Here is a 16265-nt window from a genome sequence, read left to right as displayed (position 1 = left end):
TGATAACCTTGTCATTTCGGCACATCAGAAACTGTCCAAAGGAATTCAAATAAGAAAATACAAACTAAATGTTACAATGATAAGCAGTCACAGTAAGTATACTTCACCTGGCATATCTGACAACCATGTATTAGAAAGTGTAACTAACTGTACAAGCCTCTTGATGGATACTATACCTGCCAAATTAAACAGTTGCCATCAGGGCTCTATCATACAACATGTTCACTAAAAGGTGTCCATATGGTAAAAACCTGTGAAACGCTTAAAGGGGACCTATCATGCAAAATGCACTTTTTGATGTCTTTTATACATAAATGTGTCCCCGGTGTGTCGGGGAACTCACGCAGCGTCAGAAAATAAAACCCTCTCTCTTTTCCTCCGTACCCAAATCTCTAAAAACGGGGCTACAACGGAGCTGATCCAGATTTGCGTCCGATATGACGTAATATCGGAAATGTAGGCTGGCTTTACACCCACGGCCCCATCAGAAACGTTGCTATCAGAAACAATGCCCGACTGTTTTGGACGTAATATGGTCTGTGCATGTTAGCATTGCTAACACTCAGAGCTAACCTGTACTGCACAGCATGTGTGTGAAGAAGCAGGAAATAAAAAGGAACTCACCTTGTGGTATAACCAGCAAGAGAGAAAGCCTTTGAGCTCCATACTGTTTCAGAAATAATCCTTGATAATCCATGATATGGCGTTTCATGAGCATGGCTAGAATGGGTGATCTGTTTGGTATTTTGAGCAAAACACTTCAGACATGTTTTTTTATATATTTTTATTAGGGCTGTCAAGTTAACGCGTTAATAACGCGTTAACGCAAAAAAAAATTAACGCCACTAATTATTTTAACGCGATTAACGCATGTGTATTTTTTGTCCTCGGCCGCCGTAGTTTCAGAGCGCATCGAGTGTAAAATACCATCTACAAGCTGATGCTTGACAGCCCCGCTGCTGCCGCCCGCTTGTGGCAGACCACACTTCCACGCTCACCGGGAGGCACGGACTGGCCATCGGGAGGACCGGGAGGGAGTGTTTATGTGTGGAGCGAGGCACACCTTACGTGTTGTTGTTGTTGTTAGCATCTGGTGCTAGCTAGCTGCGCTAACGGATATAAGGAGCTGTTTCAATGACATTTCGCCGACAACTGCGCCGAGCACTTGACTTTATGCAGGTAGCCAGACAGTGGGACATTGTACGAAAAGTCAGCACACTCAGCACGGATAGTACGCGCAACATGATTGCAGCGTCCAGGCAGCTCCCATTCGAACACACACACACACACACAGTATTATTGTATGAGGTTCCAGGTTGAATTGAGGCAAATATTTGTAATGTTCAGAGGTTGTTGTGTTTAATATTCATGGGAATATTTGTCATTGTTCAAATGATAAAACAAACATATAAAGCATATTTGTCCACTCATATGTTGATAAGAGTATTAAAAACTTGAAAGATATCCCTCTAAGGTACATTTAGAACAGATAAAAAATGTGCGATTAATTTGCGATTAATCACGATTAACTATTTTAATCGACTGACAGCCCTAATTTTTATATATCTGAGACCTATGCTATTGCCTAAAAATAGCATGATAGGTCCACTTTAAATTGTAAAAAATTCACATAGACTTTGTTCTGGTCGCTTTTACGATCCTCTGGGATATATTACATAACAAGAGAAACTTCCGAAATAAGGGGAATATAACCAACATTTCCAACTCTAAACAGGTGAGACACAGACAGACTGAAGTTTAGTTCAGGTGTATATTTATTAAGCCTCCTTGTTAATTTGATTATTTAACAGAGGGAGACTTGTGGGGGAAGAAGAAGAATCATCATCACTTTATCCAACTTAAACCCAACATGTTCTGATCCACATACAAGGCATTTTTCTTTACATAACTGACATTGCCAAGACAGAAACAAATCAGTTAAATAATTGACATTTGTGTACGTTTTTGATCATGGCAGCCAGTTACAAAACAAGACATTGACTAAAAGCTGATTTCTGAGTCTGTTTTTCCATATAGATCAATTTTCTGATATTCTAACAACCTTATTTTTCGTGCTGACAAATAAAAGACACACTGTTATTATAATTATTAATCATTTAATATTTCCCCAGCTGCCATCCTCAAGGACAGCGCTCCTATGTCACAAAAATATCATATGAGCAGAGTTTCCACGCTTACAAAAGGAAGGATATTTCCTCTTTTTACTGCCGGGTGAATGTAGAGAACGAAGACGTTATCTCCACACAGAAGCCTATACTTTCCAAAAGAGTGTCCAGTCCAGAAAAAGGATGTATGTTTTTTGTTTTTTTTATCTGCGATCGTTGGTGCCGTTTGTCCTCTTCCCGGAGAACAGATGTTTGGGTTTGAGGTCGTAAATGTGTCTGTCCCCCTCTCCCTTCTTTCCTTGACGGATCATGTCTCTCTGGCCGATCTTCATCATGATCTTCGCCTTCTTCACCATCTGAGGAACAGACCAAGAAGACACAGATGTGAGTTTTCTTCAAATAAAACTGCCTTGTGATTACATTAACAGAAGAGTTTCACACTTTACACCATGCTGCTGAAATAATCATTCCTCCCTAAGGAGATGAAACCGGCTAGCTCTTAACCTGTTAAGCCCTGAGCCTGTTTTTCAGGCCTCAGACTCGAAAATGACATTCCCAGAACAAATGACTATATTTTCACTTCTAAAAGGGGTAAATGAATAATCTTTTTTGTCAAAGCAATGATAAACCTGTGAGTTGGATGTAGAAAAGTCAGAATCAATATAGATGTTTTTTTATTTTAAAGTAAATTCAGATTGAACATAGTAAAAAAATGTAAATTATAGTGTCCGTCTAAAAAAAGAAACATTACTTATAGTGAAAACCACCCTTGAATGATGGGATCGGAGACTAAAAGCTTTAGGAATCCAAACTATAACATAATAAGTACCCTGTATCAAGATTGATGCAAAATAAGTGACATTTGACCTTTTAAGAGAGATTTAGCACAAAAAACCCACTTCTGGGGTCATTTGGGTGGATTTTCCATATTTTTGGAACCCATCCCCATGTTGTTTGTTGTTGTTTGTTGTTGTTTCGCCGCGAGTTCTGATCGCTCAGTGATGATACTTATACCTCTGGAATCGGTGGAATCTCAGCTTGCTAGCAGATATCTTGTTTGTGCATATTCGATCAGTAAAAAGGGTATTTTACCGTGAGTTCTGTGCCAAGTGCATTTTTTTCGCTCAGGGCTAATTCAGAGCCTTTGTTATTACCCTTATGTTTCGTTTAGCTAAAAATGGTTAATATTGTCTGAAAGCTGAGTTTCTTCCCGTTAAGTGAGTATGACACATTCATAGTTTGTTAAATGTTAAGAAGCCCTCAGACACTGTTTGTGTGTGAGATGTTGTGAGATGGCTAAACAGGTTAAAATGCATGAAGGGTAATTATAAAAATCTAATTTAAATGAAGGCTTTTTTACAGTATTGTGTTCATGTTTCGCTCTTAGATTTGTTTACATATTAACTGTTTTAAAGTACATTGTACCTTTGTTTGGAAAAGTGTTATAACAATTAAGTTGTTTATTATTTGTATAGTATGTCGTACACAAAGGTTTTATTTTAGTATGTGAAAACAAACCTTCATTTAAGGTGGAATATATTCATTCCACCTCGGCCCATTTTTGTTATTACCACTAATATTTAAGGCCAGAAAGACTAACTTTAGGAGGAAATAACCCCCAAAACATTTGAACACAGGTAATAAGGAATTGGAAATATTCCTCATTAAAAACAGTTAATGCTATTTTACAATCTAAAGTCTACCTACAGTAAAGCCTACATTTAGTATCACACATTTCAATGTAAATACTGCTATAATAACATATATATATATTAAAATAAAAAATAAAATAAAGCAGTATTTACATTGAAATAGAATGGAATAAAATATGTGCAGTAAAAAAAACAGATATTGTATAGCATAGATTCATAACTAAAAGTAAAGACAGGGTGTCGTACCGTTGGGTCTCGCAGACCGGACTGGTCTCTGGGCGGCCGGGAGGCGCTCTGGCTTCGGGTCTTTGAGGTCGGAACCACAGAAACGTCACGCTTACGTTTCTTGGTGACGCTTCTGGAGCGCCGGGCGTTCTGGGCGTAGTGACTCTGAAAGAACAAGAGGAGTACATCTTTAAATCCCTGCCGCTGTGGATAACATCGCCAGTCACTTTTACGCTACGATGGACATTTTCGGTTATTGAGTGTTCTTGTATTTTAATGTGTGTTTTTTTTGTACACCTCGGGACTGTGGGAAACAGTATTTCGATCTTTCTGTGTGTCCAATTTTTTTTTGAGATTGACAATAATGTTGACTTTGATCTGTCAATCTCAAACTGGAACTATTTGAGTCCCGATGGAGAAAGTGGACTGATTTCGTAGAACCTCATAGGCCAGATTAATTTTTTTACAAACGTATTATTTTACTGTGAAGTCCTGATCTCTCCCTAATGTTTGTACTTTTTACTGTTTTTATTTTATCTTTGTGTAAAGGCATTTAGGACAGACAAACTTAAAGTGGACCTATCATGCTATATTTGAATAATATAGTGTAGGACCATACCTATATAAGGCATATTTATATATATATTTTTTTTCAAAATACCAAACAGATCATGCATTTTAGCCATGCCTCAATTTTGCTCAATTTGACATTTTTTAGCTCTGTTTGTGCAAGGGCAGATTCTGTGAGAACAGCGTCACCTACAGGCCTGGCATATGTACTACAGCGTCTCCAGCGCTTTCGAACGGCAATGGCCGTGGCTGTCTACTCCTGATTGGTGGAGTTAGCCCAATAGCCGTAGCGCCACTGTCCTGACGTCAGGACAGTGTTCAAATCTGGATCAGTTTTTATCAGATCCGTTGCAGCCCCTTTTTTAGAGATTTGGGTATGGAGGAAAATAGAGAGGGTTGTGTTTTCTGACACTTGGTGAGTTCCCTGGAACACCGGGGACACATATTCATGTATAAAAGACGTACAAAAGTGCATTTTGCATGATAGGTCCCCTTTAAGATGTACAATAACTATATCTTGAAAAAACACTGTAATTGTTTGCGGCTAAATGTCAATAAAAGAAATCCCTGCTGCTGTGAGGAAAACTGGTCGTGTACTAAAACAGATAAAATAGTGCAAGAGAATGTTTTGAGATGTGCAAGTGAATACAAATAAAATACAAATAGGGCAAGAAGAGTCTATATACAAGTACATGGAATATGATATATTAGATACATAATTTGCAAGAGGAAAGTCATTATTGAATCACTGCTAATTCAACTGACTCTGAAGCAGATTTCAGGCATTCACAAAGACTACAATGTGCTTTTTAAAGTCTTATTTCGTGGGTTCAAGGACTCAAGTCTGCCATTTCTCTGGATTTGGGGTGAGAAATGAGACTGGCTAAAATGGCATTGGGCAAATTCAGAAAGCCAAAAGTCTCAGGACTTTAAAATAAACAGAAAATCTGGAAATTCTGGTGAGACTACTAATGAAAAATTGAAAAATAGGTCTCAGGCATTCCTATAGGATGTGACATTTGATCCAATGACGAAAAGACGAACCACAGGAAGTTTAGTTTACTTCTTAGTATCTTAATTTTCATAAAAATACAATATTCAACCTGTTCAAAGTGCAGAGGAATCTCAAAATGCCCGTTAATATTGTAAATAAAAAAGTATTGACAGGACATTTAGCTGATCTCTACACTTTTCTAAACAGCTGTAATATGTACCATTTCAACATTAATGTGAAACGGGACATTATCTAAAAGTTTAACTGAGTTTTAACATATTATTAAAAGGTAAAGGTTGTGATTTAAAGAAAGAACTTACATCATCCTTGTCGGTCATGTCCAGACCGAGGCCGCCCATCTCCTTCTCCAGCTTGGCTCTTTCAACCTGAACGTTTAAAGAACACACAGATTTAGTCAACTGGTAGAAAAAGTCATTCTTTTTATAAGAAGACAAATCACTTCTGCGACAAGGGGTTGAATGCAAATGGAGAAATACACTGAACTTATAAAATGGAGGCACTTTGAGATCAATAGTCGCTTTCACACCAAGTACTTTGCCGTACTTAGTTCCCAGTACTTAGTCCCCCCGAACTCTTTAGTCCCTGGAACTGTCCTAGTCGATCGCGTTCACACCGGACTAAGTCCCTGAGGGAGGATAACGCAAATGAAGCCCGACGTCACTTCTTCTTCTTCTGCTCTGGGTTTACTGGCAGGCCGCAAACAACTTCACGGCGTATACTGCCACCCGGAGTCCCCCGTAGTTGGGGACTGGCTTCAGTAGAAGCTGCTGGGACTCCCAGCAGCTTCTACTGAAGCCTTCCGAGTAAATCGTCAGAAGCGCCGACACCTCCTCATCTCCACCGCTCCCATGTTTTCTTTTGTGTTGCCATAAGTTAGTCTCTCTGCGTTGGTGCGCTGGGCTAATGCTAATGCTAATAATGCTAATGCGAGCAAATAAAATGGCGGTTTAACAAAAGGTAGGTAGGTAGGGATAGATAGATAGATATTTATTAAGGGTCTCCTCCTCACCTTGGTGGTGGTCCTGGGCATGCGGGGTCCATGAATGTCCTTCTCTTTGGACGTGGCCACCAGCAGCTGCTTCTTCTCTCTGATCTGTTTGGCCAGGACTCTGATCTCCTGCATCTCCTCGTCCTCGCTCTCCTCTTCAGAGTCGTACTCTCCGGCCTTCTCCTTCAGCTCCTCCTCCTGCTCCAGCAGCTCCAGTTTCTGAGAAGGAAAGAGGACATCGAGGCGTTTTAGATGGAAGAATAAATACATTATACTCCAGTTTCTCCTCTTAAATTAACCAGGTAAGACTCAATCCTGGATTATATTGAAGGACATCGAGGCGTTTAGATGGAAGAATAAATACTAGGGGTGGGGGAAATAATCGATACAGCCTAGTATCGCGATACTTTGCGTGGCGATATTGTATCGATACACGGACAGCAAGTATCAATATTTTATTATATAAACTACTCGTATTGCAAATCCAAATGAAAGTTTTTGGTAACAATTGCTTTTTCCAATCCACTAGATGGCGCTGTATATAAACAACTCAATCAATCACAGAAGAAACATGCAAAACAAATAAATCTTGTATAAAATAAAATAGGATCAAGTTAAAGATCTGGCACAGTCAATGTCTAAAAAGAACAGTGTAAGGTTATAATTCATCTTAAAACATGTACAACACACACAATAAGAGAAAAGACAAGAGTTTAAGACGCAATTTTATGAATAGAAAGTGTATTAAAAGACCAATTTTGTAAACATCCCTTAGAGCAAATAACTCAAAATCTCCTTCATAGAGAGGCGAAGTCCCTCCCTTTCCGGGGGACCTCCATGGGACCTTATTTCGGAAAAAGTATGTATTGAAGTCAATGGGGAGAGACAGATTATCTTTCGATCCCGTTTGAATTGTGCCACGAATTACACATATGATGTTTGTCAATTTAAAAGATAATTTTGCAAGTCAAAAAAATACAAATGTGTCGTAAAAATGTGAAGTAACACTTTTTTTGTGTGAAACCACTCAATGAACTACATCTCCCGTCTCGCACCACACACCAAGACGGCCGTCACGTTGGCACATTTCACTTCTTTCTTTCAGAATGAGGGGAAAAGTATTAAAAGAGGTAAAAATCACTCCAAGTCTGGGCATGTTGAGAGCTGTACATACACACAAGGGGAGTTAGTCAGTTCGTAAGAGCCAGCATGCGGGACCGGGATTCTGGGATTTGTAGTCTTTCTAGTTGCGTATTTTTCATAGTCTTATATTTCAACAGTTTTACGACAAACTGTGACTTTTTTGACATGGAAATTATTATTTAAGATTGACAAACATCATATGTGTAATTCATGGCACAATTCAAACGGGATTGAAATAAACGTTTTCTCTCTCCATTGACTTCAATATATACTTTTTCAGAAATAAGGTCCCATGGGTTCCACCGGAAAGGGAGGGACTTCGCCTCTCTATGGGGTTTAGCTTTGGGAATAAAGGGATGCTAATACGTATGCTCTTGATAAACATTTTAAAATGGAGGATTTTTACTTGTGATTAACCATTTTGACATTGTATTTACTCAAGTCAAATATCAGAATATATTTTATTTAAAAAGGGGAACTAAAACTACACCTGTAGAAAAACTCAAGAGCTTTATTTTGTATTTACAATCCACTAAGAGACTCACCTTCATGATTTCAGGATCGATGTAATCTGCGATGTTGTGGCCCTCCCAAACCTCAGGGACAATATCGGTCTTCTCCTCCTCGTTCATCAGGTCCCAGTATTCTTTAGAAATAAAATAAAGACATCATAAGCATTGCAGATAAGCATTTACTTCCTACAAATATACAGTTAAACAAAAGCATGACTTCTTACTCTGAAGGTCCAGGATGTAGTCATCACCCATCTCCATCTCCAGATCTCTCTCCTGTGAATTAACAGTAAGATGGGTTCATTATAAAAACATCCAAACAGAGCGGTTACATCTTATTTAAAGGTCCCCTATTATACTGTCTTTCATCAATATATTATAGGTCTCAGATATATACAGAGCCTGTCTCTGATTGGCTGAAACACCAAACAGATCATTGCAGCATCCCATAATCCCCTCTGTTTCAGCCCTGTTTCAAAAGTGCTGATTCTCTGTCTGTTACTTTAGATGAAAATAAGGAGCCCCTCCCCACGCCCCTCTGAGAGATATTTGGTTAAAAAGAACTCAATGGTGCTCTAGGAGGAGATTCAGGTGATAAGGTGGGGGGGGGGGGGGGGGGGGTTACCTTGGTTGCTGATTGGCTAATGGATACACAAGCCAACACATCGTTATGACATCATAAAGTGGCCAAAATCTGATCAGCTCATTTTCAGACAGGTTTTTATATAAATGGATCAGGACAAAAAGAGAGAGAATCTTTGTTCCTGAAACTTTCAGAGTCTCTTTACACAGAGGGGACACATGTTGATGAAGAAGAGACATGAAGAAGAGGGGATACATGGTGATGTAGAAGAGACATGGAGAAGAGGGGACACATGTTGATGTAGAAGAGACATGAAGAAGAGGGGACACATGTTGATGTAGAAGAGACATGAAGAAGAGGGGACACATGTTGATGTAGAAGAGACATGGAGAAGAGGGGACACATGTTGATGTAGAAGAGACATGGAGAAGAGGGGACACATGTTGATGTAGAAGAGACATGGAGAAGAGGGGACACATGTTGATGTAGAAGAGACATGGAGAAGAGGGGACACATGATGTAGAAGAGACATGGAGAAGAGGGGACACATGTTGATGTAGAAGAGACATGAAGAAGAGGGGACACATGTTGATGTAGAAGAGACATGAAGAAGAGGGGACACATGTTGATGTAGAAGAGACATGAAGAAGAGGGGACACATGTTGATGTAGAAGAGACATGAAGAAGAGGGGACACATGTTGATGTAGAAGAGACATGAAGAAGAGGGGACACATGTTGATGTAGAAGAGACATGAAGAAGAGGGGACACATGTTGATGTAGAAGAGACATGAAGAAGAGGGGACACATGTTGATGTAGAAGAGACATGAAGAAGAGGGGACACATGTTGATGTAGAAGAGACATGAAGAAGAGGGGACACATGTTGATGTAGAAGAGACATGAAGAAGAGGGGACACATGTTGATGTAGAAGAGACATGGAGAAGAGGGGACACATGTTGATGTAGAAGAGACATGAAGAAGAGGGGACACATGTTGATGTAGAAGAGACATGAAGAAGAGGGGACACATGTTGATGTAGAAGAGACATGAAGAAGAGGGGACACATGTTGATGTAGAAGAGACATGAAGAAGAGGGGACACATGTTGATGTAGAAGAGACATGAAGAAGAGGGGACACATGTTGATGTAGAAGAGACATGAAGAAGAGGGGACACATGTTGATGTAGAAGAGACATGAAGAAGAGGGGACACATGTTGATGTAGAAGAGACATGAAGAAGAGGGGACACATGTTGATGTAGAAGAGACATGAAGAAGAGGGGACACATGTTGATGTAGAAGAGACATGAAGAAGAGGATTTTGCATTCTAGGTGACCTTTGAATACAATATTTATACGTCTTTGTACGTACGGTTTTGCGTTTGGGTGCGTCCACATCCATCGTCTTCTTGCGCGTTAAGGCTCCTTCTGGGATGAACGGAGGTCGGTCCTGGAAAACGAGAGAATACAAAATCAGTAAACGGGAAAAACAGGATCCATAAATCTCAAGGCAGGATAGAGTTAAGACTTAATAAAAGCCAATGGGAATTCCACTGCGCCACACGCCTCCCTCTTCAATGTATCATAGGTCTAATTTATAGTCACTTTACATATTATATATTAAAAGTGTTAAGCTTGTATTGTCAAATGATACGTCTGTTATGTGTGATCGCACCATCGGGAACGCTTGGAGTTTCGCTGTACTCTGTGTAGTGACAATAAAGGAATCGAACCATTAGCTGGCAGACAGTGGCTGTGTTTACCTTCTCGTCTCTCTTGGCGGGCATGGCCAGGTGGAGTCTGTTCAGAACGTCGTGGACCTTCTTGCCCTTCATCTTGTTGTCTACGCGATGAACGAGGAGTCGATCGCAGGCCTGACGAACACAAGAACCACGACATGTTAACTCACAGAAAACATCGCAGTACTTTGTTCCTCAACATCTCACCGGCAGAGTTAAGAGTCTGAAGTCTGCTCACCTCAGTTTTGACCTTCATGACCCCCTCCTCTGTGAGGGTGCTGGTCTCGATCACAATGATCCCCTCGGCTGTGAGATCTGAAAAGATTTTCTGAAAACACAAAGACAAAAGTCAGATGGAATAAACTGGTCATTCTAAAATAGTACTATATCCTTTCTTTTCTTATATTATTGTCTCTTTCTCAGTTTCCTCCTCTGTCTTTATTCAATATTTGCATTACTTAAGTTTCCTTTAAATACTTTCCAAATGCTTTTGGTATCCACCGTGTTAAATGATAATAAAAAAACTGTCAAAAACGTTACCAATTCTGCCAACAGCCCATTTCTGCAGCTTATCGTTACATCAGTAATGCGTTTAAAAGCAGCTGTGCAATGTACTCCTATGTGCTAAATGCATTCATATCTAACCCTCTATACCTTTTAGTGTGACTTTTGAGGCTATAAAAAGACTGTAAATCACTCACCTGGTCCTCCTCACTCAGCTCAGCGATCATCTTCACGTCACATTTGTTGGCCACGATGATGAGAGGCTGTAGGGAGCGAGACATCAGCATTACTTCAATTAGTCTTGATTAGTTTGCACCTACTGTGCACTCATGCTTACAATATAGCATACAGTAGTTCCCTTAATAAGGCTTATAGCCCAACATTAGCCACCTTTAGCTTAGCATTGGTGACGTGAAGTCATGTGACCGTGCTGTAGTTCCTCTATATCCCAACATTAGCCACCTTTAGCTTAGCGGTGGTGACGTGAAGTCATGTGACCGTGCTGTAGTTCCTTTATAGCCTAACGTTATTAAATGCTTCATCACATCAGACAAGAGGCAGAAAATGAAGCACTAGGAGTTTTAATCTTTTTCTGACTATCACATGTTGAGAAACGTCTCTGCCACTTGCTGTTGAGCAAAAGAGCTGTCCTCTGTTCAGATCTATAGAACTATATAGACAGCAGTCTGACCTTGTTGGCGAACAGCGGCCTGATGCTGTTGAAGAGATCCAGCTGCTGCTGCAGGTTGTGTCCGCACTGCTCAGAGACGTCCATCACGTAAAGGACGGCGGCTCTAAGGTGAGCGAGAGCTGTGATGGCCTGCATCTCGATGGTGTTCCTGTTCTCCAGAGGGTGGTCCAGGATCCCAGGGGTGTCCACCACCTAAGGCAAGGCACGTTTATTTATATAGCCCCTTTCAACACAAGTCAATTCAAAGTGCTTTACAAAAATGAAAGACATTAAGAAACATATTATAAAATGGCATTTAAAAACACTTTTTGAATACTAGTTACAGTGCCAAATAGTTCAATTAAAAGCAGCGGCAAAAAGAAAAGTCTTCAGCCTGGATTTAAAAGTAGTCAGAGTTGCAGATTATTTGTCAGAAAATGTATTTTTGAGACGCTGAAATGATAAGTCCTGCTTTACATTTTTCAATTTGACATTGAACTAGATATCTAGACAATTGAAGACATGCGCTTGGACTTCGTCAAACTGGGATGGGCTTTTTTCACCATTTCACTCACATTTTATAGACCAAACTAATCAGCTAATTGATCAAATGGTGTAATTGTTAGCCACATGAGTTAGAGCGCATTTAAAAAGCAAAGACACGAGGAAGTAAAGGATAGATTAAATAACAGATGAGGTGAAACAGTAAGAGCTGCAGGGCGTTACCTGCCAGCGGAGGTATCTGTAGTCCATGTGCCCCACAAACAGAGACTTGGTGGTGAAGGCGTACGGCTGCACATCCACATCTGCTCTGGTGACCTGACGGGAAACAACATTTACACCGTGTTAACGTCACTTAGAGATGGAGCGTCCAGGAGCTGAAACCAATGGATTTAACAGACTCGTGCACATGTTGACAAAAATATGAGAGATGTTTACCTTGTTGATGAAGCTGGATTTTCCCACGTTGGGGTATCCGCACAGAAGCAGCGTCCTCGTGTTCGGGTCGATGCTCGGCAGACGGGACAGATGCTGACGCACTGGAGAGGAGGGGAAATGTGTAATTATGACAGGTCAAAGTATTGCAAACAGAATCATGAAAAGCACTAAAATCACAGAGTTATTTTATTAAATGTACCTGTATTTTTTACTTATGCGAAACGCCTGTTAACATGCGACATGTGCTATGACAAAAGGGATGATTAATCTAATATCAGAATAATTATTAGTTGTATTTTATGCATTAAATTTCATTAAAATCCACTTGTTTCTAGTCTCCTCTGCAAGACTTCCAGAAAGTATTATTAAGTATATTATGAAGCTTCAAATGTCTGAATACGCCACAAAAACAGAGGTGAAATTAAAGCAGAATTTGATGTCTTTGATCAATTTGAATCCACCAAATAAGCTTCAAAATGATATTGTATTGTCTCTAAAACGGCCCAGTGACAGTGTTTCAGACACATGACATGAGTCCTCTGTTACCTTGCTCCAGATACTCCAGACTGGACTTCTGTCTCTTCACGATGGTGCACATGCGACCCAGCGCCGCTCTCTTCAGCTGTTTACACCGGTACAGAGAGTCTCCGTACTTCATCAGACGCACGTAGTCTTTAGCAACACTGGGGGGGTTAAACACAAACAAAACTATCAGTTAGAATCAGAAACTGGTTTATTACCAGGTAGGTTGACACGTACGAGGAATTTGACTTGGTGTCGTGGTGCATACATAATCCAAACTAAACAAACTCTATTCAGCCAGATCTCCATTACATTAAGGATAATTAGGGGGATACGTCTGGATTGGTTTCATGTTAGGGCACTTTTACAAACCCTGGTCCCTAAATCAGACCAAATTGTAAAACCTCAGTTGCTTAGGGTCTTGTTTGAAGGAGCAGCGCTGGAAATGTACTGTTTTTGGCCAGTATTTTGGCAGTGGACGATGCAAACAAGGACATTAACTATATGCAACAACATGCTAAATAATAAAAGGATAACATTTAAGACAAACTTACTTATCAATCAAGTTCTTGGCGATGTTTATCTGTCCCAAAGCCAACTTATAATGGTCTTTGTCGTACAGCACGTTCATCAGGTCGGCGTAGAACGGATGGATGTCCTGAAAGAGAAAATGGCAAATGATCACATTTCACAAACTACCTTTCATACGTGTCCAGACAAATAGGAAACGATGGTTATTTAGAATGAATACAAGAGGTTCTTGACTTACGTCGAGCTTGGGGAAGTCGGTGAGGATCTGCGAGAGGCGGTCATGGTAGCTTTGCTGCGTGAACTTCACCTTTCGCATGTAAAAATGGCGGATGCGGTGGATCTGGTAGTGCTTGTGCACCACAGTGGGGGTCTTCCTTTGAGTTTTGGATAAAGTGATGTCTATGAAATCCTGCAGAGAGAAACACAGTATGCAAGGTTAGAAATGATTGGACATAACTTTTTATTATTGTCTTTATCTGAAGCCAGATTAACAAGCCATTAATTCATATCTTATACCCAAGATGAGTATCATTAAAAGGTTGTGTAACTTTCTTTAGTTTAAAGGTCTTGACTGCGTAACTCCTTTTGCCAATTAAATGAACCTTTAATGGAATCACAAATCATACCCTATGATCTCTTAATCAAGTATTTACATACCACATATAGATTAGATACTGAAGCATGCACAACAACAGCTGCTTACAAAAACACCCCATTTTCTTGTATTTCCACAAAGAAAATCATCATGTTAACTGTTTTCTAAGAGAACAATGCCAAACTTAATTAACAAATCGATCAATTTAATAAAGCAACTTCTTACCATTTTATTATTGAAAAGCATATAACTTTCCTCGTCTAAAGAAAAGGTTGTGTAACTTGTATTTGCCCCATCTGTTATGTTTTTAGTCCTGACAAGCTTGTTTTGCATTGGGTAAATAATATCTTATGATCTCTTAAACAAGGAATCATTTATTTGTATATCATATGAATACTGAAGCATGCACAACAACTACTATATATATATATATATATATATATATATATATATATATATATATATATATATATATATATATATATATATATATATTCATTAAAAACATGCAATTTTCTTGCATTTCCACGCTGAAAATCATCATGTTAACTGTTTAACTAGAGAGCAATGCCGAACTTCATTAACAAATCATTCAATTTCATGTCAAATGGATTGTCAGCTAAATCAGAAAGGTCACAACGATATTTTAAATCACTGATATGAATAAACCAAGTCTACTTGTCAATTCGGCATACAAATAATAAATCAAATGGCATTTATTTTGTTGTCAGCCTAGCTTCTGGGACCACAACTCCCAATATGGACAGGGTATTTAAATGGACAGATTTATGCTGCTTTTTGCACTTCTCTGTATTTATAAATCTGTCATGCAACTATATGGCCTACTCATATTTATTCTTAGTATTTAAAAATAACAAAGCGTTCACAATATATTCCTTTTTACTCTGTATTGTGTCGGTATTATACCGTCTTATTTATACAATTTGAATAGTGTATTCATTTTCTACACAGCTGTTTGTAACGATTATTCTGTTCTTAATGTAAATACTGTCACGTGTATATATAAAACACACTTCTGGTTGGATGCTAACCACATTGCGTTGTCCTAGTACTTGTACTCTGTGCAATGACAACACAGTTTAAATTTATATGATAAAGTTTCCCTTTTTATAGGAAAAAAACTGTCAAACATCCAGAATTAACTCCATTATTAAACGGAGTTTGGTGTATCGCATGTCATTAACTGGACAAAAACAGCCTTTTATGTTCTTAATTCTGGGCAGATTCACTGTGTTATCTCTCAAAACCCTTTCCTCTTTTATACATCAATTTAAAAAACACATAATTAACGTTTTATGGAAACTGTCTCTTTCCAGCAGCTCGACACGTGTTTATCCTCCGAAGAGAACCTCCATGTTTTTTACATCTTCCTCTGCCTCTCAACACTCAGAAACACAGCCGGAGAAACAGCTTTCTTTTAACAGGCTAAATATGAGGAATACAACGTACCTTTGCGGTGGGAACCACCATAATCTTCTTGAAATTATAAAGCGACATTTTGTCGGACACGTTGGGGTCCGCTGACGCTAGGGGAAAGGACCGTTCCGTTAAAACCGGAAAAGACGCTGAAAAACACGATGGTGAGTTTTTCCGAACATCGCCCCCTAACGGCCAACTGCAGGTACTACATGAAAAAAACATCACATTATTGTTAGAAATTATTTAGAAATATAATTCATAAACAAATGAAATACATAATAATAAATACAAATTCTAATAAATAATTACATAAATTCATGAATTAATGCCTGCACAACACCGTACAGATCTTTCATATTAAAATAGATAAACCTGTTTTTTCTTCATTATTTGTATGTTTCTTCAGATTTTATGAATTTTACATTGTTTTCTATTTATATTCATTGTCTTTTATATCTACATTTTATACAAAAATACAGTTCATTTGTTCCCCAGCTCATACAACCAAAC

The 16265-nt window shown here is 39.0% G+C and overlaps 1 protein-coding gene across 1 annotated transcript; it reads right to left on the bottom strand.

Moving 5' to 3' along the window:
• Positions 1-1752: 1752 nt before the first annotated feature.
• Positions 1753-15913, bottom strand: gtpbp4 (GTP binding protein 4). The gene is made up of 17 exons (XM_034152948.1): positions 15786-15913; positions 13959-14129; positions 13744-13847; positions 13214-13350; positions 12668-12768; positions 12455-12547; positions 11750-11941; positions 11256-11321; positions 10793-10882; positions 10579-10689; positions 10188-10265; positions 8456-8507; positions 8265-8365; positions 6598-6795; positions 5888-5953; positions 4025-4168; positions 1753-2482 (listed from the first exon to the last, which is right to left on the bottom strand). Exons 1-17 carry the CDS (start codon positions 15831-15833, stop codon positions 2330-2332), a joined length of 1905 nt encoding a protein of 634 aa, XP_034008839.1. The 5' UTR covers positions 15834-15913; the 3' UTR covers positions 1753-2329.
• Positions 15914-16265: the final 352 nt, after the last annotated feature.

This window comes from Trematomus bernacchii, unplaced genomic scaffold (genome assembly GCF_902827165.1).
Source record: "Trematomus bernacchii unplaced genomic scaffold, fTreBer1.1, whole genome shotgun sequence".
NCBI lineage: Eukaryota > Metazoa > Chordata > Actinopteri > Perciformes > Nototheniidae > Trematomus > Trematomus bernacchii.
This window is presented reverse-complemented; position numbering and strand designations above follow the sequence as displayed.